The 27,952-nt window shown below is 46.8% G+C and overlaps 1 protein-coding gene across 1 annotated transcript in view; it reads left to right on the forward strand.

Moving 5' to 3' along the window:
• Positions 1-27,952, forward strand: part of LOC134612360 (uncharacterized) — a 38,561-nt gene extending 10,609 nt beyond the window's left edge. The window contains exons 4-7 of the mRNA XM_063456695.1: positions 4,291-4,377; positions 25,320-25,415; positions 27,159-27,236; positions 27,798-27,952. Coding sequence (XP_063312765.1) covers positions 4,291-4,377; positions 25,320-25,415; positions 27,159-27,236; positions 27,798-27,897 — 361 coding nt within the window. The 3' untranslated portion in view covers positions 27,898-27,952. The remainder of the gene's footprint in view (positions 1-4,290; positions 4,378-25,319; positions 25,416-27,158; positions 27,237-27,797) is intronic.

Below are 27,952 nucleotides of genomic sequence, written 5' to 3' on the forward strand. Positions count from 1 at the left end.
TCACAGACAGAGAAATACAGTTTTATAAAACATATCACAGGGACCCCAAAACATGCAATAACCCCATATATCCTCAGAAACGGGGGATCTGGGTGAACCACATATCCAAAATTCACCCAGATCCGTTCAATAGTTTGGAAGATACAGTTTAATGCAGATTCCGCAGAACATATACAGGCTATATGAAAAATAATTACTGTATAATGTGTCCCCTGTTGTATAGTTTAAAACTACTGCACAATGTCTTTGTGCACCAAATACCGGCGAGATGGCAACGTGTAGAAAAGTCACAACAGTGTCTTTGAGTTAAAATGGCTGCCATCCATTGTTCTCACCATGTGCTTCATCTATTGTTCTCACCATGTGCCTCTGATACATGAAATGGTGGCCACCCAGTAACTCCACAGTATGTCCCCAGATGATTCTTAAAGGGCCAGTGGCAGCATAATAGAATACAACATGCCCAAATCAGTTCCTAGAAGGGCAATACATCCCAGGGCCATAGTCGCAGGGCAAAAGGCTGGCAAGCAGTCCTCTCCAGGCACAAGTGGCGGGGCTGGTTCCGCCACAACCCCTATAACAGCTTAAAGCATAGAACTTAGCAGGGCTAACCATACAGTCATCTTAACCATAATATTATATACTTAGTAAGAGATCCTCTATTTAAAATAAAAAAATAATTGAGAATACAATATAAAATAAGAATTGTCTTGGAAGCCAAAAAGATTTGTCTTTTTAGATATGTTATTAAATAAAAATACAAATATAGACATATAAAATCCATTACAATAATTTATAGCAGCGTTTATAAGATTAAACTATATGCTTGCAATATCATTAACCCCTTCAGGACGGAGTCAATAGTACATGTTCTGATCAAAACAAAATGTAAACAAAAACTGGAATTTGCGCTATATGTCTGTTCAACCGTAATTCACCTCTTTCATATTAAATGCACCCACACTTATTATATATCGTTTTGTCAGGAGAAATAGGGCTTTAATGAAATATTCATATATAAAACATAACTTATTATGAATAAAATAAGAAAAACTGTGAGAAATTAAGATTTAAAAAAAAATTGTAGTTCCGCCTGACATTTTGGCTATAAATGTCATGATACTGTTCTCTTTTACTGCAATAAAATACACATATTTGTATTCAGCAATGTCTCACGACTAAAACAGTACCCCCCATTAACAGATTTTACGGTGTTTTGGAAAGTTACAGGGTCAAATATAGCAGTTTCCATTTTTCTTTTTTTTCACATAAAAATTTGCCAGATTAGTAATGTTACCTTTGAGATCGTATGGTAGCCCAGGAATGAGAATTACCCCCATGATGGCATACCATTTGCAAAAGTACACAACACAAGGTATTGCAAGTGGGTTATGTCCAGTCTTTTTTAGTAGCCACTTAGTCACAAACACTGGCCCCTGGGGGCCTGATTTGCTGGAGGAGGGCTGCCTGGGCTGTGAGGCAGTCCTCCCGAAGCGGATCGCCGGGAAGGTGAGTAGCTGGAGGCTCCAGGGGGGTTAAGCCGTTACGGCATTCTATGCTGCCGCAATGGCTTTAAAGCCCATGATAATGGGGATGTCATAAAACGCCGTAACAACATTAAGGGGTTAAAATAGAATAACATACCCCCTTGAACATGTCAACATCTCTGTCATTATAATATGGAGCTGTATCTCTGTCTCCAAATCTCTCCTCTGTCTGCTAACATTAAAAAGGTACATATTCATTTCTTAGATGTTTATTTTAGTACCTCCCTTAACTTGGCAAAGAAAGGCCATAACTAAAATGTAAGGGTGTACACGATATGGGAAATTCCCTGACTTTGCAAGTACGTAAGTACGTAAGAGGTTATTGCTTAAAGAAACATGTATGAAAAACAATGTTTCATTTCTAACACCTTGTCAGTTTGCAATATCTTAAAGACAAAGTACACAGTTTAAAAAATACAACTTTGCATTCTAAAACTTGTAATATTTGCCTTTGTCCATAAAAATATTATACCGTTAAATCAATCTGTCTGTCTATTTAATTTTAGTTACACCATCTGAGTGTAATTAACTGTGTAATACAAAGTTATATTTAAGTTAGCTCTGAGTCTGTTTTCATTGCTCACTTAAATATGATTTCAGCGGGACCCAGAATCCATATGGATGTCCCGCTGGGTGGAGGCTGGATGCAACACTGGGTGGAGGCACTGCCGCTGTTATGTACCCCAACTCCCAAGTAGCAGAGATTCAGGAACGTGCGGCAGAGCGCAAGGAGGTAACTGGGGTAAAGGACCACAGGGGTATAGATGGAAATGCGCAAAAACCTGTTATATTTTAATTATTTTTTGTTGTCTGTTGGTGATATAGACTAGTTAATGAATTTATTCTAATAAATTAATTAATTTCACCCAGTGTTAGTTGGTTGGATGTATATATAATCTTTTTAATTGGTGTGGCTTAGTTATTTTTTCTACTTCTTAAAGGGATTCTATACTGCCATGAAAACAAAGAGTTTTCCTGGCACTCTAGGCTCCTGCAGTGCCCTACTCCCTTGCACCCTCCCCCCCCTCCCCCCCGTGGTGCTGAAGTGGTTAAAACTCGTTCAGTCACTTACCTGAATCCAGCACTGATGTCCCTCTGTGCTGGGTCATGCTCCAACCACGCTCCTGACACCGGGGGGGGGGGGGGGGAGACCTAATGCGCATGCATGGCAATGGCTGCGCTCGGATTAGGATTTCCCTATAGGAAAGCATTATTCAATGCTTTCCTACAGTGAAAATTCTGACGCGTGCAGAGTGTGAGGACATCTAGCATCAGAAAAATGGGCCAAAGGTCCATTTAGATTCCGGTAGTCCCTCTAGTGGCTGGAAGACAGCCACTAGAGGAGGCGTTAACCTTCAGTGGTAATTATTGCAGTTTCCCGATTTGCAATGAAATCAGTTCAGGAAGGGGGGTGCCTGCATCTTTAAATGCTGCTAAGAATTCCTCCCTGTTCACAGCAATCTCTGCTACAACTTGACATTTGCACTGTCGTTATTCGGCATGTGCTATACTTTGATCTTAAAATAATACACGGACACATTTAATACTGTTGGAGTATAACGTCCACAGCTTTATTAATATTCATAAATTAACATATTTAGGGTCATTGTCAAACTAACATTATTTACTATCCCCCCGTACAATACCCCTGACAATGACCCTACCACATGAACAATAATTAACATAAATTACCAATAAACTTGTAAACGACCGGCCTACCAACGAGGCCCCATATCATGATGATAACTGTAGGGGTGTACCCAGACACCCCTATACCCCCAGGTTCGTCGCCACCGAAGAGCTAGAACCTACCAACACATGACACCGTCTGGCCTACTCCAGCCTCGGCCCTGGCCTGTTCAGTTCTAATTCCCCGATAACTTCCAACTTAACCACGCCCTGTTCCCGCCGCTGTGACAAAACGGGAATATCAACTCAAAACAGGGAGGGTGGGTGGGACAATTAACAGGTAAGTGAAGCTCTGATTAAAATGGCCACTCTCTAAGATGGCCGCTATTTTAACCCCCTTAACCCCACCCCCAAGCTCCATTAGCTTAACCCCACCCCCAAACTGACTGCACTTGCCCACTCCTGGCTCTGTCAAGGCCCACTCCCCTTACTTCGTTGTTCCATGGGTTTCAGTTTAGTATCTTGAGCTGGTTATAGCTGCCTGCTGGAATGTTCTTTCAGGATGTTCCAGCACTCCTCTTAGTATAGAATCAGACCGTTCTCAATCCCAGGCCTCTCTCTCTGCTTAGCAGGGGTCTGCCAGGTCTAACTCTGAACACTCAAATGGAATCCTGAATATATATCCAGCCATGTCCCAAATCTCGCCATCTGCTGATAACTAAACTAAAACGGCAGGGTAGTCAATGACCACAGAAACAACTGTGATCTCAGCGGGGGGTTACAAAAATAAATAAACAAGCTTGCAACCTAGTGAATAACCCAGATGTGAAGTGGAAATGTAATATTCTTTATCTTGTATGTATGGCAATAATGTATTGATTATATTTTCAGTAGTTATGATGTGCATCCTGATTTTTGGGTTTATTCTATTGGTCATGACACTTAGGGGAGTGTCTACCTAGGTTTATACCCTGCTGGTGATATTTAAAGTAATAGGGTATACCCTCGTATGTGACATTGTTGTTGTATAAGAGTCACAATAGCTAACTAGCTTTTCCTTTCCCTTCGTCCATTTACTGGTCTGTGTCTTAAACATCACATTTTGTTGTTACAGAAACAAACATAACTCGAAGCTGATAGATGACAGACTATACATGGATCCACTGTTCTCTTCCAACAAGTACCCCTGTGCAGCCTTAAGGTATTAAATAATGATCATTCATTGGTGGAAGTGCGGTTACAAGGTAGATCCCCATCTGTCATACAACTCTGACTATGATAAGACAGCTGGGGATCTACCATTTGCCCATCCTGTCAGGGTTATATTTGTGAATAGTGTTTGAGTTTGAATGTAAGCATATTTTTATATGGAGTATATGTGTAGACATGTAGGGGTGTATTTGTGTATAGTGTTTGCATTTGAATGCAGTTGTGTATTTGTATACAGGGCCGCCATCAGGGGGTGACAACCATGACAGTTGTCACGGGCCAGGCGGCACTGGGGGTCCCGGACTGCTCTAGCAGTCCTGGGCCTCACTTTCCCTTTCTGCACACATAGATAGCGAATATCGCTATCTATGTGTGCAGCCGCGGGCCCCCGGCTCCCTGTTACCACAGAGGGGGCCCAGCACACGGCCTCTTCTCCTCTCTTCTCTCTTCTAATAACGCTCGCGAGACCCGGTTGCCATGGCAACGCTCCGCGGGTCTCGCGAGAGTTATTGGAAGAGAGAAGAGAGGAGAACAGGCCGTGTGCTGGGCCCCCTCTGTCGTAACAGGGAGCCAGGGGGGCCCCCCACCGGACCACCAGGGATGGAATCTCCCCCTCCCTGGACCAGGTAAGCAGGGAGGGGGCAATAACATTTAATTAAATTAATTGTATTTTTTTTATTTATGTGAAAATGCCCCTTTCTCCCCCTCCCCCCCCAGATAGCACATTTACACACACACACTACATACACTGACACGACACACACACTACATACACCAACACAACACACACTCTGCATACACCAACACAACACACACTGCATACACTAACAACACACACTCTGCATACACTGACACAACACACACTGCATACACTAACACAACACACACTGCATACACTGACACAACACACACTGCATACACTAACACAACACACACTGCATACACTGACACAACACACACACACTGCATACACTAACACAACACACACTCTGCATACACTAACAACACACACTCTGCATACACTGACACAGCACACACTGCATACACTAACACAACACACACTGCATACACTAACACAACACACACTCTGCATACACTGACACAACACACACTGCATACACTAACACAAGACACACTGCATACACTAACACAACACACACTCTGCATACACTGACACAACACACACTGCATACACTAACACAACACACACTGCATACACTGACACAACACGCACTGCATACACCAACACAACACACACTGCATACACTAACACAACACACACTCTGCATACACTGACACAACACACACTGCATACACTAACACAACACACACTGCATACACTGATACAACACGCACTGCATACACTAACACAACACACACTGCATACACTAACACAACACACACTCTGAATACACTGACACAACACACAATTAGTGTTGTCGCGAACCCGAAATTTTCTGACTTCAATGGGCAGGCTGTTACGGTTACCCTTAGGCTAGCTGAGAGCTGGACCGTTTAGTTGTCTGGATTCCTAGTTGCTGAAGAGGGGAGAGCCGAGTTCCATAGTATTCCATACGAGTCCTGTAAGTGTGGAATCATCCCACTAGCTATAGCATAGCTAGGATACCTTTTCTACCCACAAAACGAGTCAAAGCAGCGATTTGAGGGTCAAGTAAGAACTGAGGACTGGGTTGACCAGCCTGCTTTTTATTGTGGTTACATGTAAACAGGATACTCCCAGGGGGAGGCATAAAATCACCAATCACATATTGGGTACCTCCCACACATCTCCTCCCCTCAGATAAACAGTTAACCCAATTATACAGTACATATTTTCAACCAAGTTCTGGATGTACCCCGAAACCAGGGGGTACCCCTTTAAATCCTACACCGCTGTACAGGTCTTGTTCAGGGGAGCAACATATCCGAAAACCAACCCGTTCGGATGAACGGTTCAGGAGTTAGGGGTTTTCAAAGTTTTGACCGACCGCACCGACTTTCTGGCCGAAAATAGTTCCACACGTTTAGGCCTTGCGGTCGGTCTCCGTTCGTACGGGAAAACTCCACGAACCCATGGTCATCCATAGTTATCCTGGAGGTCGCTGTACTCCCCATGCGGAGAGTAATCGTCCTACCGAACGGTGGGCTGTTCGGTAGGTCCAGCACGAAGTTATGCTATCCTGGAGGTCTCAGCGGTGTTCGCCTGGGTGCGTTTCCGTTTTTAGTTCCAGACGATTGCTGGCAAACACCGCTGTTCGTACGTAAGATGGCCGCGAACACGTGCAAAGTCCCGAAATGGCGGCCACCTATACGCTTACACAAAGGATTCGTGCTGAACCATACCAACGACTGCACATAAGTCAGAAAGGCGAAAATAGCATTTAAAGGTACACAGTGCAATAAGGTTTTTGTAACAGTTTTTGTAACAGTGCTCCCTTTTTGTGGAACACTCTGGCAGACACCGTCTGACCCCTTTTCGGGGCAGACTAAGGCTGTCCAGACCGCTGGTTATGCTGGGCTGAGGTCCGTTTGTCTGGACAACCCGTCCGCATTGCCATTCTGTTTCCCGGGTCGGTAGGAAATGGTGAAATTGAAGGGTTGTAATGATAAGCTCCAACGTAATAACCTGCCGTTATCTCCAGAGACCCGGTTTAGCCACACCAACGGGTTATGGTCGGTGACCAGAGTGAACTCTTGTCCATATAAATAGGGAGTCAATTTCTTTAATGCCCACACCAAGGCCAAACACTCCTTTTCAATCGCTGCATAGCTGACTTCGCGGGGCAGGAGCTTCCGGCTGATGTAGGCCACTGGGTGCTCCCCTCCATCTTCACCTACTTGGCTAAGGACGGCTCCCAGCCCGAACATGGAAGCGTCTGTATGGACGATAAAACGTTTGTTAAGGGCTGGGGCCGCCAAGACAGGAGCATTAACCAAAGCATTTTTGAGGGCCTGAAAAGCCGTTTCACAGTGGGGAGACCACAGGACCTGTCGAGGTAAGTTTTTCTTGGTCAAGTCAGTCAAGGGTTTGGCAAGTGTGCTGTAGTCGGGTACAAATCGTCTATAGTACCCTGCTGTGCCCAGAAAGGCTAAAACCTGGGTTTTTGTGATGGGGGTGGGCCAGTTGGCAACAGCTTCTATCTTGGCCGGCTCTGGTCGCTGTTTTCCGCACCCCACCCGATGACCCAGGTACTGTACCTCGGCCATCCCAAAGTGACATTTTTCTGGTTTCAGAGTCAGGCCAGCCGCCCGGATCTGATCCAGAACCATTCCTACGTGAGCTAAGTGGTCCTCCCAGGACTCACTGTGAATCGCTATGTCGTCCAGGTATGCACAGGCAAAACCCTGGAAGCCATCCAGGAGTCTATCCACCAAGCGCTGGAATGTAGCGGGGGCGTTCTTCATCCCAAACGGCATTACCTTAAACTGGTATAGGCCGAAGGGGGTGACGAAGGCCGACTTGGGGATAGCCTCCGGGGCCAGGGGAATCTGCCAGTAACCCTTACAGAGGTCGATAGTGGTCAGGTAATTTCCCCTGGCTATGCGATCAAGTAGCTCGTCTACCCTGGGCATAGGGTAGGCGTCTGTTACTGTTTTTTCATTGAGTCTCCTATAGTCTACACAGAACCGGGTTGTCCCATCTTTCTTGGGTACCAGGACAACCGGGGAGGCCCAGGGACTATCGGAGGGCTCAATCACCCTGAGTTGGAGCATCTCATCTATCTCCTTCTTCATTCCGGCTCTAACTGCCTCGGGGATGCGATACGGGGGTTGGCGTAAGGGTGTTTGTCCGGGGGTATCGACCTGGTGGGTAGTTAAGGTGGTGTACCCTGGTTTCTGGGAGAACGTGAGGTGCTTGGCCTGGAGGAGTGTATTGAGCTGCTCCCTTTCAGTGGGGCTAAGTCGGTCTCCTATCTGAACCTGGGTCACTACCCCTGTGGGTGGACTCTTTTCCAGTAAGTCGGGAATGGGTAGACTGTCGGGGTCTTCCTGGGGAGGACAACATACGGCGGTCACATTCTCGGGTCGCTCCAAGTATTCCTTGAGCATGTTTACATGGAATGTCTTCCTGAGGTTGTTGTCGTGACAACTGGCTATAACATAAGTGGTGTCACCCCTTTTTTCTACGATCTGGTATGGGCCCTGCCATGATGCTTGTAACTTGTCGGTCTTTACCGGCTTAAGTACTAACACCTTTTGTCCTACGGTGAAGATTCTCCTTCGGGCCCCCCTATCGTACCATACCTTCTGTCTTTTCTGGGCCGACTGGAGGTTAGCCTGCACTGATTTGGCTAGCTGCTCCATGCGGTCCCTGAGTTCCAATACGTATGGCACAATAGGGACACCGTCCGTTTCCGTCTCTCCTTCCCAGTGTTCTCGGATCAGGTTTAGGGGGCCCCGTACCTTTCGTCCGTAGAGCAACTCAAAGGGAGAGAACCCTGTCGTTTCCTGGGGCACCTCCCGATACGCAAATAGGAGATGCGGCAGAAAGCGTTCCCAATCTCGGTACTCCTGTGTGAACGTTTTGAGCATTTGCTTGAGGGTTCCGTTAAACCTCTCACAAAGTCCGTTCGTTTGGGGGTGATAGGGTGAACTCAGGAGGGATTTAATTTTGCACACCTGCCAGAGTTGTTGGGTCAATTCTGCTGTGAATTGGGTGCCCCGGTCGGATAGAATTTCTTTTGGAAATCCTACCCGGGAGAACACTTGTACCAGGGCAGTCGCTACCGTATCCGCTTGGATGTTGGACAGGGCGACTGCTTCGGGGTACCGGGTAGCGTAGTCTACTACGGTAAGGATGTAGCGCTTACCGGAGGGACTAGGGGTGGCCAGTGGTCCTACTAGGTCAATAGCAACCCTGCTAAAGGGTTCCTCTACAATGGGCATATTGACTAGATGCGCTTTAGGGTGATCGCCTCGCCTTCCCACTCGTTGACATACATCGCAAGTATTACAGTAATTCTTAACGTCAGCGTGTACTCCTGGCCAAAAGAATGTGTGGGTAATGCGGTGTAGCGTACGTGTTATAGCTAAGTGACCTGCCAAGGGGATGTCGTGTCCTATTTTGAGGATTTCCCGACGGTATTTGTGGGGTACTACCAGCTGTCGCCTACGTTGTCCCTTTTTCTCGGTCAAGCGGTATAGTTTCCCTTTTTCCCATAGAAAAGTTTCGTTATCTGCCCCGCTCCCCCCTGTCTCTGCTCGTTCCCGGTATTTTTGTAAGGTCGGGTCAGTCCTAGACTCGGTCTCAAAGGTAACTGGGGTGTCCCAGGGTATGGGGTCTAACAGGTCAAGAGAAGTCGGGGTTGGTCTTACCTGGGTCTCCCGCACTGGTGAGGGTTCTCGGTCCGTCCGGGCTTGTGCTCGTGTAGTCACTGGGTTCGCTTCATTGTTATATACTGGTGCATAGGCAGAAGTCATGGGGCCCAAATCGTTGCCCAGTAGTACTTCAGCAGGTAAATGGTCCATTATACCCACGTTCACAGCTCCTTTCCCCGCTCCCCAATCAAGATGTACTTTAGCGGTCGGGACTTTGTACACATCCCCTCCCGCCACTCTAATGGCTACGGTCTGCCCTGACCGCTTGTGTTCTGGCACCAAATGACTTTGTACCAGTGTTATGGTAGCCCCTGTGTCTCTCAACCCCTCTGTAGATCGCCCTTCGAGCCATACCTTCTGCCGATGGTGCTGTCGGTTATCCGAAGCCGCATATACCGGGTCTGCCTCGTGAAGCGGCCCCAAATATTCCTCCATAGGGGTCTCCTGGTTAACACAGAGGGCTCGGGCAGGACGGTAGGGCCCAGAGGGGTAATTGTAATTCCTGGGCGTCTGGTGTGTGCCAAGCGGGCAGTTGGCCATGAAATGTCCTGGTTGCTTGCATCGGTGGCAAGTGGGCCTAGGACGATCAAAATTGTTATTGGATGACCCTGAGTGTCTGGGGGGTCCGGCGGGTACTGGGGCCCGGAACTCCGTACGAGGAGGTGCACGGTAAACCTCTCTGGGCTCAACCCGTGCTGGAGCCCGGTAGTTTGTGGACTCGTGAAGACGTGAATCATAATGTTCATCAGCTAATTTGGCCGCTTCTTCTAGAGTGGAAGGTCGCCTGTCTCGCAGCCACTCCTTCCCTTTTTGTTCCATGCCATCGTAAAAATGTTCTAAGAGGAATAATTGTAAAATTTCCTCACCAGTCACAGCTTTACTTCCGCTCATCCAGTGATTTACCGCTCTCCGCATTCGGTGCGCCCATTCCATATGTGTATCGTTAGGCTTCTTTTTCGTGCCCCGAAACTGCCGGCGATACGTGTCTGGAGTCACCGCGTATCTTTTTAGCAGAGTCTCTTTAACTCGTTCATACTGTGTCACTTCCTCAGCACCCAAGGTACGAAAAGCTTCCAGGGCTCGCCCGGATAGCTTCCCAGACAAGATCGTGGGCCACTCTCTGGTGGGAATCTGGTGTAGGGCGCATTGCCTTTCGAAGTCTGCCAAGTACTCATCAATTCCTGTCTCGCTCTCCAGGAAGGATCGGAATGCCGCAAAGGGTATTTTAGGCTTCCCAGCAGTTTCAACAGGAAAGATTACTTGTGGGGCTTCAGCAGTGCGTTGTGCGTTGGCCATTTCAACGTTGTAGGCTCGGGTCTTTTGTAAATCCGCGTCTGCCTCCACCATCAATTGTTGTATCAGTTCTATAGATGGGTTTGGCCCGTATAAGGGAAGCCTCCCCCGAACAATTCTTGCCTTTGCATCATCATCCGTGATTGGGTTTCCGCCATTGTGGAGCTTTGATCCAGTTCTGTCAATTCTGCGATCAGTTCCCTCTTTGGCCGGTTGCTGGCGTGCCTTCCTCTGCTTTCCAATAAATCTTTCAGGGTTGTACGTTTCAATTTTGCGTAGGTGCTCTCCATCCGTTCCGTGCCTCTCCTAGGATATCCAGAATCATCCCACCGCTGCCACCAAATGTTACGGTTACCCTTAGGCTAGCTGAGAGCTGGACCGTTTAGTTGTCTGGATTCCTAGTTGCTGAAGAGGGGAGAGCCGAGTTCCATAGTATTCCATACGAGTCCTGTAAGTGTGGAATCATCCCACTAGCTATAGCATAGCTAGGATACCTTTTCTACCCACAAAACGAGTCAAAGCAGCGATTTGAGGGTCAAGTAAGAACTGAGGACTGGGTTGACCAGCCTGCTTTTTATTGTGGTTACATGTAAACAGGATACTCCCAGGGGGAGGCATAAAATCACCAATCACATATTGGGTACCTCCCACACATCTCCTCCCCTCAGATAAACAGTTAACCCAATTATACAGTACATATTTTCAACCAAGTTCTGGATGTACCCCGAAACCAGGGGGTACCCCTTTAAATCCTACACCGCTGTACAGGTCTTGTTCAGGGGAGCAACATATCCGAAAACCAACCCGTTCGGATGAACGGTTCAGGAGTTAGGGGTTTTCAAAGTTTTGACCGACCGCACCGACTTTCTGGCCGGAAATAGTTCCACACGTTTAGGCCTTGCGGTCGGTCTCCGTTCGTACGGGAAAACTCCACGAACCCATGGTCATCCATAGTTATCCTGGAGGTCGCTGTACTCCCCATGCGGAGAGTAATCGTCCTACCGAACGGTGGGCTGTTCGGTAGGTCCAGCACGAAGTTATGCTATCCTGGAGGTCTCAGCGGTGTTCGCCTGGGTGCGTTTCCGTTTTTAGTTCCAGACGATTGCTGGCAAACACCGCTGTTCGTACGTAAGATGGCCGCGAACACGTGCAAAGTCCCGAAATGGCGGCCACCTATACGCTTACACAAAGGATTCGTGCTGAACCATACCAACGACTGCACATAAGTCAGAAAGGCGAAAATAGCATTTAAAGGTACACAGTGCAATAAGGTTTTTGTAACAGTTTTTGTAACACAGGCGAATTTTAAAACCAACAGGGACTCTTTCTGGCCACAAAAGTGATGGAAAAGTTGTTTCAAGGGGACTAACACCTGGACTGTGGCATGCCGGAGGGGGATCCATGGCAAAACTCCCATGGAAAATTGCACAGTTGATGCAGAGTCTGCTTTTAATCCATAAAGGGCAGAAATCACCTAACATTGACACCTGTCTTCAAAGCCCCTGATACACACTGACACAGAGCAGAAAAGAGACTGTTCCCCCTCCTCAGAGACCATGATACACACTGACACAGAGCAGAATAGAGACTGTTACCCCTACATAGGGTCACTTGGCAGATATGGCGGGGTCGTGGGAGGGGGAGGATGACTTTCACCTCTTCCCCTGTTACATTCCCGTTGTGCTGTGACATCACCCTTATACGCTGTGTAAAGCATACTATTTAATTTGATCAGCATGGCCACTTGAGTTTTTATAGTTTTCACGCTGCTTGTAGTTTATATATGGTTCACAAAAATCAAACAAACGATAAAGTAAACATGTAAGGATTCAGAATATTCTTTCAAACCCTTACACATTGTGTGTACGTATTTTTTGTCTTAAGTTTTTGGCTTTAAAGAGGTTTACGTTGTTTCTATGATGTGCATAACATGTTCTTGTAAATGTTTGTTACATTTTTCCTGGAATTGTAATTTTTGAATCTGAATAAAGATAGTCAAATCCCTGATACACACTGACACAGAGCAGAATAGGGACTGTTCCCCCTACATAGGGTCACTTGGCAGATGGATTGACACCTATCCTAATGATCCCTGATACACACTGACACAGAGCAGAATAGAGACTGTTCCCCCTACATAGGGTCACTTGGCAGATATGGATTGACACCTGTCCTCAAAACCCCTGATACACACTGACACAGAGCAGAATAGGGACTGTTCCTCCTACATAGGGTCACTTGGCAGATATGGATTGACACCTGTCCTCAAAACCCCTGATACACACTGACACAGAGCAGAATAGGGACTGTTCCCCCTACATAGGGTCACTTGGCAGATATGGATTGACACCTGTCCTCAAAACCCCTGATACACACTGACACAGAGCAGAATAGAGACTGTTCCCTGTCCACAGAGACCATGATACACACTGACACAGAGCAGAATAGAGACTGCCCCCCCCTACATAGGGTCACTTGGCAGGTATGGATTGAGACCTGTCCTCAAAGCCCCTGATACACACTGACACAGAGCAGAATAGAGACTGTTCCCTGTCCACAGAGACCATGATACACACTGACACAGAGCAGAATAGAGACTGTTCACCGTCCACAGAGACCATGATACACACTGACACAGAGCAGAATAGAGACTGTCCCCCCTACATAGGGTCACTTGGCAGGTATGGATTGACACCTGTCCTCAAAGCCCCTGATACACACTGACACAGAGCAGAATAGAGACTGTTCCCTGTCCACAGAGACCATGATACACACTGACACAGAGCAGAATAGAGACCGTTCACCGTCCACAGAGACCATGATACACACTGACACAGAGCAGAATAGAGACTGTTCCCCGTCCACAGAGACCATGATACACACTGACACAGAGCAGAATAGGGACTGTTCCCCCTACATAGGGTCACTTGGCAGGTATGGATTGACACCTGTCCTCAAAGCCCCTGATACACACTGACACAGAGCAGAATAGAGACTGTTCCCTGTCCACAGAGTCCATGATACACACTGACACAGAGCAGAATAGAGACTGTTCCCCGTCCACAGAGACCATGATACACACTGACACAGAGCAGAATAGAGACTGTTCCCTGTCCACATAGTCCATGATACACACTGACACAGAGCAGAATAGAGACTGTTCCCCGTCCACAGAGACCATGATACACACTGACACAGAGCAGAATAGAGACTGTTCCCCGTCCACAGAGACCATGATACACACTGACACAGAGCAGAATAGAGACTGTTCCCTGTCCACAGAGTCCATGATACACACTGACACAGAGCAGAATAGAGACTGTTCCCCGTCCACAGAGACCATGATACACACTGACACAGAGCAGAATAGGGACTGTTACCCCTACATAGGGTCACTTGGCAGGTATGGATTGACACCTGTCCTCAAAGCCCATGATACACACTGGGGGGAGCTACTGTCCTCCCCAACCCCTGCGCTTCTATGGATATGGCATTTCCCGGTGGGGGCCATAAATCACAATGGGGGGGCCTACTTTCCTCCTCCCCGGCCCCCATCCCTGCGCGGTGGGTGGGGGGCATAAATCACAATGGGACGGACCTACTGATAGGAGTGGAGTATTGTTCATATCAGTTTAATACCTTCCGCGTCTCCTATCAGTGGACGTGTATATGGCAGCCATTTTAGGAACCGCACACCTGGGACCCGAGCAAGGTCACCTCGTTCAAGCTGCTCTGGTTCCTTGATGAGCCAGCTGCCCGTGAGTTAACATGTCCCGTGGAGAAGCACTCTGTCCTGTAAAGCCTCACCACAAAAAAATTAAATAAATAACAGCACTCGGAGTGGTGAGTTTAGTAAATGTTCATATCAGTTTAATACCTTCCGCGTCTCCTATCAGTGGACGTGTATATGGCAGCCATTTTAGGAACCGCACACCTGGGACCCGAGCAAGGTCACCTCTTTCAACAGGCGACATGATTTGGCCTTGTAAAACTATCCTGGATATTCTCTACAATTTCTATGGATATGTCATTGATTTATGTAACAGGGAGATGGAAGAAGATGCTTGGTCGGTCCTCTTACTTGAAATTTGGGGCACTGCGCGGGCAAGCTAATGTGCCACCAGATAGGAGTGGTGAGTTTAGTATTGTTCATATCAGTTTAATACCTTCCACGTCTCCTATCAGTGGACGTGTAAATGGCAGAGATTTTTAATTGTTGAATCACCTCCCCTTTTTAGGCCAAGGTGGGAAGATGCTTAGACCACTGGTATATTGGTGCCATCTTGGAGGATTTGTTTTTGGTTTGGTTTTTGAAGCCACAGTGCTGCACCAGTGGGCCTAAAAATTAGGCATGTACACATGCCTGAAAAATTTGGTATTGTTGCAGCCGCTGCTGTAGCGGTGGCCAGAAAAATTGATGTTTGTTTCACAGGCAGAAAGTGCCCTAAAACATGGCGGCTTGAACCCTAGTTGGTGGCGGATAAGTCACGCAAGTCAAACGTCATTCAGAGCTAAAATACAGCAGCGTGTGGACCATTTTTAGCCCAAGGCAGCTCATCTCCTCAGGCCTTTTTTAATCGAATGTATCGCCCAGTGTCAGTCCCTTCGGGATCCATCCCTCATTCATCTTAATAAAGGTGAGGTAATCTAGACTTTTCTAGGCGACTTCTCTTCTCAGTGACAATACCTCCTGCTGCACTGAAGGTCCTTTCTGACAGGACACTTGAAGCGGGGCAGGCCAGAAGTTCTATCGCAAATTGGGATATCTCAGGCCACAGGTCAAGCCTGCACACCCAGTAGTCAAGGGGTTCATCGCTCCTCAGAGTGTCGATATCTGCAGTTAAGGCGAGGTAGTCTGCTACCTGTCGGTCGAGTCGCTCTCTGAGGGTGGATCCCGAAGGGCTGTGGCGATGCATAGGACTTAAAAAGGTCCGCATGTCCTCCATCAACAACACGTCTTTAAAGCGTCCTGTCCTTGCCGGCGTGGTCGTGGGAGGAGGAGGAGGAGGATGACTTCCACCTCTCCCCCTGTTAGATTCCCGTTGTGCTGTGACATCACTCTTATACGCTGTGTAAAGCATACTTTTTAATTTATTTTGCAAATGCTGCATCCTTTCCGACTTGTTGTAATTCGGTAACATTTCCGCCACTTTCTGCTTATACCGGGGGTCTAGTAGCGTGGACACCCAGTACAGGTCATTCTCCTTCAGCCTTTTTATATGAGGGTCCCTCAACAGGCAGGACAGCATGAAAGACCCCATTTGCACAAGGTTGGATAACGAGCTACTCATTTCCCGTTCCTCCTCCTCACTGATGTCATTGAAGGTATGTTCTTCCCCCCAGCCACGTACAACACCACGGGTACCAGATAGGTGACAACGAGCACCCTGGGATGCCTGTTGTGTTTGGTCTTGCTCCTCCTCCTCCTCCTCAAAGCTACAATCCTCCTCTGACTCCTCTTCCTCACAATCCTCTTCCAGCGTTGCCGCAGGTCCAGCAAGCGATGCTGATAAGGCTGTTTCTGGTGGTGATGGTGACCACAACTCTTCCTCTTCCTCTTCACGCTCATCTACAGCCTGATCCAGCACTCTTCGCAGGGCACGCTCCAGGAAGAAAACAAATGGTATGATGTCGCTGATGGTGCCTTCGTTGCGACTGACTAGGTTTGTCACCTCCTCAAAAGGACGCATGAGCCTACAGGCATTGCGCATGAGCGTCCAGTAATGTGGCAAAAAAAATTCCAGCTCCCCAGAGGCTGTCCTAGCACCCCGGTCATACAAATATTCATTAACAGCTTTTTCTTGTTGGAGCAGGCGGTCGAACATTAGGAGTGTTGAATTCCAACGTGTAGGGCTGTCGCAAATCAAGCGCCTCACTGGCATGTTGTTTCGCCGCTGGATATCGGCAAAGTGAGCCATGGCCGTGTAGGAACGCCTGAAATGGCCACACACCTTCCTGGCCTGCTTCAGGACGTCCTGTAAGCCTGTGTACTTATGCACAAAGCGTTGTACGATCAGATTACACACATGTACCATGCACGGCACATGTGTCAATTTGCCCAACTTCAATGCCACTATCAAATTTTTTCCGTTGTCACACACCACTTTGCCGATATCCAGAGTCAGCCACTTTTCCACCTGTGCGTTCAGGGCGGACAGGAGTGCTTGTCCGGTGTGACTCTCTGCTTTCAAGCAAATCAAACCCAAGACGGCGTGACACTGCCGTATCCGGGATGTGGAATAGTACCTGGGGAGCTGGGGGGGTGCCGTTGATGTGGAGCAAGACGCAGCAGCACAAGAGGACTCAGCCGAGGAGGTTATGGAAGAGGATGGAGTAGGAGAAGTAGAGGAGGTAGCAGCAGGACTGCCTGCAATTCGTGGCGGTGTCACCAACTCCTCTGCAATGCCACGCATTCCTTGCTTGTCAGCCGTCAGCAGGTTTACCCAATGCGCAGTGTAGGTGATATACCTGCCCTGACCATGCTTTGCAGACCAGGTATCAGTGGTCAGATGGACCCTTGCCCCAACACTGTGTGCCAGACATGCCATGACTTCCTTTTGCACAATCAAGTACAAGTTGGGGATTGCCTTTTGTGAAAAGAAATTCCGGCCGGGTACCTTCCACTGCGGTGTCCCAATAGCTACAAATTTTTTGAACGCCTCAGACTCAACCAGATTGTATGGTAAAAGCTGGCGGGCTAATAGTTCGGACAAGCCAGCTGTCAGACGCTGGGCAAGGGGGTGACTTGGTGACATTGGCTTCTTACGCTCAAACATGTCCTTGACAGACACATGACTGTGGGCAGATGAGCAGGAACTGCTCAAGGCGGGAGACGGAGTGGCGGATGGTTGGGAGGGGGCAAGAAGGACAGCAGTGGTTGACGTGGCTGAAGATGCTAGACCAGGAGTAGGCGTGCTGCTTGTACTCATGTGTTGATCCCATAGGCGTTTGTGATGTGAGATCATGTGCCTACGCAAAGCAGTTGTACCTAGGTGGGTGTTGGACCTCCCACGACTCAGTTTCCTTTGGCACAGGTTGCAAATTGCATCGCTGTTGTCCGAGGCAGACACACAAAAAAAATGCCACACTGCTGAGCTCTGCAATGACGGCATTCTGGTGGTGGACACAGCATGCGTTGATTGGCGTGCTGTCGGGCTGACCCCGGGTGCCAATGCATGCTGTCTGGTTGTGCCACTAGCTCCTTGCGACGACCCCCCCCTGCTTCCAACTCGTCTCCTCCTCCTCTCTGTCTCCCCATCTGAACTTTCGCCCTGTTCTTCTTCTTGCCGAGCGGGCACCCACGTGACATCCATGGACGCATCGTCATCATCAACCGCTTCGCTTGTATCTGACAACTCAGCAAAGGAAGCAGCAGCGGGTACAACATCATCATCATCACACCGTACCTCCATGTGTTTAATGCTGCCTGCCTGAGACATATCCCTGTTATCTACATCCTCTAGCAATAATGGTTGCGCATCACTCATTTCTTCAAACGGGTGTGTGAATAACTCCTTTGACATACCAAGTAAAGCGGCTGTGGTGCTAGTTTTGGTGGTGGCGGCAGGCGGGTGAGTGGTATCTTGAGAGGTGCCTGAAGCTAAGCTGGAGGAGGATGGTGCGTCAAGGTTCCGAGCGGAGGCTGTACAAGATTGGGTGTCCTGTGTTAGCCAGTCAACTATGTCTTCAGAACTTTTCAAGTTCAGGGTACGTGGCTTCTGAAAACTGGGCATTATTCTAGGGCAAAAGGGAATCACAGCACCACGACCACGACGGCCCCTGCGGGGTGGCCTGCCTCTGCCTGTCATTTTTTTGGGGATTAGTGGTACTATGCGTGCAAGCTACTGTGAGACCAGATATGATTGGCAATGTGAACTGTAACAGTTCTGCAGAGCACACACTGTAGGCCTGACACACCCGCTTGAAGACAAGTAACTGCTATTCAATCTATAACAGTGAAAAACAAATTTTCTTTGTAAAAGCACGCTATAGAGACACCAGATATGATTGGCAATGTGCACTTGAACAGTTCTGCAGAGCACACACTGTAGGCCTGACACACCCGCTTGAAGACAAGTAACTGCTATTCAATCTATAACAGTGAAAAAAAAATTTTGGTTTTAAAAGCACGCTATAGAGACACCAGATATGATTGGCAATGTGCACTGGAACAGTTCTGGAGAGCACACGCTGAAGGAAGGACTGACAGAGCCGCTTGAAGGACACTGACTGGCTGCTATTAGCTTACACTAGAAACCTTTTTTCTTTGTAAATGCACGCTATAGAGACACCAGATATGATTGGCAACTGTCAAAGCACGCTGGCACAGGTCTGCAGAGCACACGCTGAAGGAAGGACTGACAGAGCCGCTTGAAGGACACTGACTGGCTGCTATTAGCTTACACTAGAAACCTTTTTTCTTTGTAAAAGCACGCTATAGAGACACCAGATATGATTGGCAACTGTCAAAGCACGCTGGCACAGGTCTGCAGAGCACACACTGACGGAAGGCCTGACAGAGCCGCTTGAAGGACACTGACTGGCTGCTATTAGCTTACACTGGAAACCTTTTTTCTTTGTAAAAGCACGCTAAAGAGACACCAGATATGATTGGCAACTGTCAAAGCACGCTGGCACAGGTCTGCAGAGCACATGCTGAAGTAGGCCTGACACCCAGACGCTTGCAGACAACTAACTGCTCTCCTATTACAGTGAAAAAAATATATTTCTTTTAAATCTAAAGTTTAACCTATTGTAAAAACAGATATGAGTGGTGGCACTGACTGTGCAAATGGGCAAGGCATCCAACCTGACACAGAAGCTGGCAGGCAGGCAACTGCTCTTCTATTACAGTGAAAATGTTTTATTTCTTTTAAATCTAAAGCTTAACCAATTGTTAAAACAGATATGAGTGGTGGCACTGGGCAAGTAGGCACAGTATCTAATGTGAACCTCACACAGAAGCTGGCAGGCAGGCACCTGCAATTACATTACACAGGAAAAAAAAAAAAAAAAAGCAGCCTGATGTTATAGCCCTAAAAAGGGCTTTTTGGGGTGCTGTCCTTACAGCAGAGATCAGATGAGTCCTTCAGGATTGTAGTGGACACTGAATACCCTAGCCTAGCTATCAATTTCCCTATCTAATCAGCAGCAGCTAAACTTTCCCTCCTCTCACTAAGCATGCAGCTTCAGAATGAATCGAAAATGGATGCTGGGATGGAGGTTGGAGGGTGTGGAAGGGAGGGAGTGCTGCTGATTGGCTGGAATGTGTCTGCTGACCGAGAGGCACAGGGTCAAAGTTTGCCCAATGATGACGAATAGGGGGCGGATCGAACTGCGCATGTGTCCGCCCGCCGCGGCGAACGCGAACACGCTAAGTTCGCCGGGAACTGTTCGCCGGCGGACAGTTCGGTACATCACTACACACAATGAATAGACACCAACACAATACACACTCTGCATACACTGACACAACACACACACACTGCATACACTAACACAACACGCACTGCATACACTAACACAACACACACTCTGCATACACTAACACAACACACACTGCATACACTAACACAACACACACTCTGCATACACTAACACAACACACTCTGCATACACCAACACAACATACACTGCATACACTAACACACACACTGCATACACGAATACACTAATACAATACACACACTGCATTCACTAATAACACATGCACTCTGCATACACTACACACTAACACACTCACTGCATCCACTATACTGACATTCGCTACACATTAACACACTCTGCATTCACTACACTAACACACACACTCTGCATCCGCTACACACTAACACACTCTCTGCATTCACTACACATTAACACACTCTGCATTCACTACACGAACACACTCTCTGCATTCACTACACATTAACACACACCCTGCATTCACTACAAATTTACACACACACTACATTCATTACACTGACACACTCTGCATTCACTACACCCTAACACACACTCTTTATTTATTACACACTAACACACACTCTGCATTCACTAAACTATGCACACACTCTGGATTCACTATACTGACACACACACTCTTCATTCACTACACTAACATACACTCTGCATTAACTGTACACACAGCATCCACTACACAAACATCCTGTATTCACAGTACATACACTACATCCACCACAATTGAAACACTCTGCATTCACTATACACAGACACTGCGTCTAATACACACACTACATACACTACAGACACTACATCCGCTAAACACATTTCATCTAGTGCATACAAACACTACATCCACTACACAAACACACACTACATCACTGTACATACACTACATCCACTACTCAAACACTCTCTGCATTCACTACACATTAGCACTCTGCATTCACTACACTAACACACACTCTGAATCCGCTACACACTAACACACTCTCTGCATTCACTACACATTAACACACACTCTGCATTTACTACACATTTACACACACTCTGCATTCACTGCACTAACACACACACTACATTCATTACACTGACACACTCTGCATTCACTACACACTAACACACACTCTGCATTCATTACACACTAACACACATTCTGCATTCACTAAACTATGCACACACTCTGGATTCACTATACTGACACACACTCTGCATTAACTGTACACACAGCATCCACTACACAAACATCCTGTATTCACAGTACACACACTACATCCACCACAAATTGAAGCACTCTGCATTCACTATACACAGACACTGTGTCTAATACACACACTACAGACACTGCATCCACTATACACATTTCATCTAGTACATACAAACACTACATCCACTACACAAACACACACTACATCACTGTGCACACACTACATCCACTACTCAAACACACTCTGCGTTCACTATACACACTGCATCCGCTACACAAACACACACTCTGCATTCACTGCACAAACAGTATCTAATACACACAAACACTACATCCATTACACACATTCTAATTCACTTCCACTATACACACCACATTCAGTCCTGCATCATTGTCAGCGGACTAGGTAGGGCGTGGGCGGACCCGGAAAGGAAGCGGGCGGGGGTGGGGGGGGGCAGACTTTGTGCTATGTCAGGGGCACCGAAATTTCTGGTGGCAGCCCTGTTTGTATATACTGTTGATGTAAGCATTGGTGTACTTGTGTGTAGTAAATGGGCTTGTATGTAGAGTTGGCATTTGATTGAAGGCATGTGTTTGTATTTTTTTCCATGTAGGGGTGTGTTTGAATGAAGCATATGTGTCAGAATGCTGAGATGTATTCACATATGCACATAAACTACCAAGCACGCATACACATTGAAACACACAAAGATACATACATGCACACACACAGACACATATACACACAGAGTTACATGTAACTACACACACTGACACAAACACACACAGATACACACATAAGTACACACACTCCACTGACACATACAAACCTATACACACACATATTTACACTGACACAAACACAGAAACACATATACACACACTGACTCATAGAGACAGACATTCACATATATACACACACAGACACTCAGATCACAATTTATATATTTTTAGATATACCCTGCTTCCAGGGACGTATTAGCCGCAAGGCAAACAAGGCATTTGCCTTGGGCGGCATTTTCCATGGGGCGGCAAAAAAAGCCACCCCCAAATGCCCAGGGCATATGTCTTGTTAGCCTAACGGCTAACTAAAAATCCAGTCGGGCGGTGCTAACGAGGGAGCACTTTCCCCTGAGCACTTTCCCCTGAGCGCGCCGCAGAGTGATGCCGGGAGCCGGAATATGACGTCATATTCCGGCTCCCGGCATCACTCTGTGGCGCGCGAGGGAGCTGAGCAGAGAGCTCAGAGGACAGTGCTCCCTCGCCAGCGCCACCCAGCAGCCCCACTGGACCCCAGTGAAAGGGACAACCCCCCTGAGCATTCCCAAAGGTAAGGAGGCTAGGGGGATTGAATAAAAAAAGAAAAAAGTGAGTGTGTTAATGTGAGTGTGTTAATGTGAGTGTATTAATGTGAGTGAGTGTGTTAGTGTGTGTGTCTGTTAGTGTGTTAGTGTGTGTGTGTGTGTCAGTGTGTGTGTCTGTTAGTGTGTTAGTGTGTGTGTCTGTTAGTGTGTGTGTGTGTAAAGGTGTGTGTATGTGTGTTGGTGTGTGTATCTGTTAGTGAGTGTGTGTGTCTTTTAGCGAGTGTGTGTCTGTTAGTGTGTGTGTGTGTGTCTGTTAGTGAGTGTGTGTCTGTTAGTGAGTGAGTGTGCATGTCTGTTAGTGTGTGTGTGTGTGTGTGTGTGTCTGTTAGTGAGTAAGTGTGTGTGTCTGTTAGTGAGTAAGTGTGTGTGTCGGTTAGTGTGTGTGTGTGTGTTAGTGTGTGTGTGTCTGTTAGTGAGTGTGTGTCTGTTAGGGAGTGTGTTACTATGTGTGTGTCTGTTAGTGAGAGTGTATGCATGTCTGTTGGTAAATGTGTGTGTCTGCTAGTCACTGTATGTGTCTGTTAGTGAGTGTGTATGTCTGTTAGCTAGTGTATGTGTGTCTGTCAGTGAATGTGTGTCTGTGTGTGTATTTAGAAGGCGGGGCAGGGGGAAGGGTGGGGTGGCGCGCGGGGGGTAATGGGGGAGGACGCCTGAGTTTTGTCATGCCTAGGGCAGCACAAAACCAGGATACACTACTGCCTGCTTCCATATATTTTGGGGACAGGAGGGTGGCTCCACTGTGGTCCAGTAGCATCTGGCTGAGTCTGGGCTAGGCTCCCTCCCTGTCTGTTAGTGAGTGTGTGTCTGTTCGTGAGTGAGTGTGCGTGTCTGTTAGTGTGTGTGTGTGTGTGTCTGTTAGTGAGTAAGTGTGTGTGTCTGTTAGTGAGTAAGTGTGTGTGTGTCTTTTAGTGTGTGTGTGTGTGTTTTAGTGTGTGTGGGTGTGTGTCTGTTAGTGAGTGTGTGTATGCCAGGGAGTGTGTCTGTTAGGGAGTGTGTTACTATGTGTTTGTCTGTTAGTGAGAGTGTATGCGTGTCTGTTGGTGAATGTGTGTGTCTGCTAGTCACTGTATGTGTCTGTTAGTGAGTGTGTATGTCTGTTAGCTAGTGTATGCGTGTCTGTCAGTGAATGTGTGTCTGTGTGTGTATTTAGAAGGCGGGGCAGGAGGGAAGGCTGGGGTGGCGTGCGGGGGGTAATGGGGGAGGACGCCTGAGTTTTGTCATGCCTAGGGCAGCACAAAACCAGGATACACCACTGCCTGCTTCCATATATTTTGTGTACAGGAGGGTGGCTTCACTGCGGTCCAGTAGCAAATGGCTGAGTCTGGGCTAGGCTCCCTCCCTGTCTGTTAGTGAGTGTGTGTCTGTTCGTGAGTGAGTGTGCGTGTCTGTTAGTGTGTGTGTGTGTGTCTGCTAGTGAGTAAGTGTGTGTGTCTGTTAGTGAGTAAGTGTGTGTGTCTATTAGTGTGTGTGTGTGTGTGTGTGTGTTAGTGTGTGTGTGTCTGTTAGTGAGTGTGTGTATGTCAGGGAGTGTGTCTGTTAGGGAGTGTGTTACTATGTGTGTGTCTGTTAGTGATAGTGCATGCTTGTCTGTTGGTGAATGTGTGTGTCTGCTAGTCACTGTATGTGTCTGTTAGTGAGTGTGTATGTCTGTTAGCTAGTGTATGCGTGTCTGTCAGTGAATGTGTGTCTGTGTGTGTATTTAGAAGGCGGGGCAGGGGGGAAGGGTGGGGTGGCGCGCGGGGGGTAATGGGGGAGGACGCCTGAGTTTTGTCATGCCTAGGGCAACACAAAGCCTGCTTCCATATATTTTGTGTACAGGAGGGTGGCTTCACTGTTGTCCAGTAGCATCTGGCTGAGTCTGGGCTAGGCTCCCTCCATCCTCACTGGTCCTCTCCATGCAGATCATTGGTTAGGAAGGAAGTGACTGTTACTCAATTTCCTCCAGCACCGTGGCTTCACTTTGACTCTATGTGCCTGGGCCAACTGATGGGACCCCTCAGCTGATGGACCCCTCAGCTGATGGACCCCAGGCATTAGTTCTGCCCACTGTGCTCATCTGCACTTGGTTTTAGCAATGAATGTTACAACTGTCCACTTCTTATTGAAGAAACCTGTCTAGTAACGTGGGTGCAATCAAGCAATATTGTTCACAATCTAAATATTTCTTCCGATATCTTAATTCTTCGTGTATTGCGCTTATCCCCAGTATATTAACGGTGGTAAATGTTCGGTAATGAAAAACTTGATAATTGTTGGTTTGTAACCGTCTTGTGGTTTATTTCACTCTGTATCCGTGTGTTTGTTTAACAGGTGGGAGAACAGTCATTTTCACCTCAAGAGATTTACTCCTAAAACATCCTATGTCATCCACCCGGACTTCACTTCTGAGTCTACTAAAATAAACACGTTAGTTGGACATAACTTTCAATCATTTTAGCCAGATTTGTGTACTTATTAATGGATGCAATATCCTGAATTATACCAGGTTTGCTCTACGTCCAATGGACATACTAGCTGTAAAATAAAACACAGTAATAGAAATCTTTGCAGATCTTTAGAGTCGAAATGCCAGCACGGTAAAAAAGTAACTCATTGTCTGGAAGCTTCAGAATGCTGGTATAACTGGCGCATGTCCTGAAAAAATGCAAATATAAATGTATACAACAAAGTAGCAAAATATGGCATTGCCCAAGGGTAAGAGTGTGAGCTCCTTGTGTAATTACATGGCATTGTCTGGTTTTACTTTTAGCCAGTTAGACGCCTTGGAGAGAAATGAACAGCCATTTTTCTCATCGTCTAACATTACTGTAACGGACCGTTTCAGCAGACAAGGGGTTGAAATCCGTTTAGGCGATATGCCCCTTTCTGAGAGACAGGCACAGCTACTGCAGAACACCAAACTCCAGAACTGGATACAAAATAGCACTCCAAACTGGAACCTCACGAATAGCTGCTAACAGACGAACAGGAAAAGCAGACATCCGCTTACACTCCTAGCAATCGATCTCCAACAGCATACAGTGAATCCCCCCAAGAACGAGACAAGGCTCCGTGTTGAGGGTCAAGCAGTGGTGCTGGGGCACCCAGCCTGGTTTTTATTACATGAGTACACATACAGGCCACACCCAGGGGGAGGCATAAAATAACCAATAGTATCACGGGTGCAACCCACACATCCCCTCCCCTTAGTGTGACACATAATCCCATTATACATACAGTAAAAATACAGTTTCCACACATACTCTGTAACTTTAAAACCATACATCACATGCACATAAAAATACATATCCTCAATCAATCCATTCAGGGGAACAACATATTAAAAAATGACATGAATCAGACCAGGGGTTCAAAAGTTAGTAAAAGTATCTTTTGTTCCCCCTGGCTGGCAGAAAAAACATCCCCACAATGCATCCTGGTTTCCTCCCTTCTGCCCTGGAGATAATTGGAGAAGTAATCCAATTATCCAGGACTAGAGGCAGACTCCATTAACCACATGGTTGCAAAACGACATAAAACACTTTGAAATACATAAAGTCACATTTTACACATACCACACAGACATTTCACATATCCCCAGATAGCTCAGGTCTGAGTGCACATTATTAGGTGAATGGCACTCAGACCAACCGAATACAGTTTAATCGCCATAGAGCCAAAGTCTTTAATCACACGAATAGGCTCCATGGCATAGCTATCTGGGTTACCACAGCTCACACAGGGCAAGTACCAAATGACCCCACTGTATTTAAAGGGCCAGAATGAGTGACATACACTCTGGTATGGCCGAATACTGTTTTTAAAGGGCCCAATCTCCCAGGGCCATAGTCCAAAGGCAGCAGGCGGGCAGCCAGGCTTCTCCAATGCAATGTGGCGAGATTGCTCTCGTCACAATTACAAATTATTTTCTTTAATCTCTTCATATTTTAAGCTTCTTCTGCATAAAAAATACATCTCATATACTCCGTGCTGCTTCTAGCAATGTGACTAATGAGCGCTCTGATGCCTGGCATATGTATTAATTAAAGTGACAGTACATGATTTCCATTCCTGATCTTTACATGTGTAGCCACAATGGTTAACCAGCCTTTCCTTTCCCATTGTCCATTTACTGGTCTATGTTTCAAATATCATTTTTTTTTGTTACAGAAACAATCATGACTCGAGTCTGATAGATGACATGGATCCAGTGTTCTCTTCCAGCACGTACCCCAGTGAAGCCTTAAGGTAATAAATAACGGTCATTCATTGGTGGAACTACTGTAGAAAGAGCCCTGGTGTAAAATTGTTTTGGCCCACCCCCCAGCACAAGTGTGGCCGTAGGTAGATCCCCATCTGATGTACAACTCACATTATGCAATGCCAGTTGGGGATCTAACATTTGCCCATCCTCGCAAGGCTGTGTTTGTGAGCAGTGTTTGTGTTTGAATGTAAGCATGTCTTTATATGGAGTATGTGTGTATGCCTGTAGGGGTGTATTAGTGTGTAGTGTTGACATTTGAATGTAGTTGTGTGTTTGTATGTAAGGATGCTATTTCAATGCAGTAGGTTACTTAGTGTAGTGTATGTGTTTCAGTGTTCTTGTGTATTAAGTTGTTGTTTGATTGAAGGCATGTGTTTGTATCTTAATATAGGGGTATGTTGCAGTGATGTATGCCCATATGCAGAGACACTGCTATGCACACATACTCACTGAAACACTCCCAGATACACACAGTTAATTGTTGGTTTGTAACTGTTTTGTGGTTCATTTCGCTCTGTACCTGTGTTTTTGTTTTTTTTTAACAGGTGGGATAACAGTAATTTTTACCTCTTGAGATTTCTTCCTAAAAAGTCCTATATCATCCACCCGGACTTCACTTCTGAGTCTCAACAAGGATTCTTCTAGTGGTGTGACTTCTTTAAGCACACTAATTACCTTAATGATAATCAATTAAAATCGT

This window comes from Pelobates fuscus, chromosome 5 (assembly GCF_036172605.1).
Source record: "Pelobates fuscus isolate aPelFus1 chromosome 5, aPelFus1.pri, whole genome shotgun sequence".
Classification (NCBI taxonomy): domain Eukaryota; kingdom Metazoa; phylum Chordata; class Amphibia; order Anura; family Pelobatidae; genus Pelobates; species Pelobates fuscus.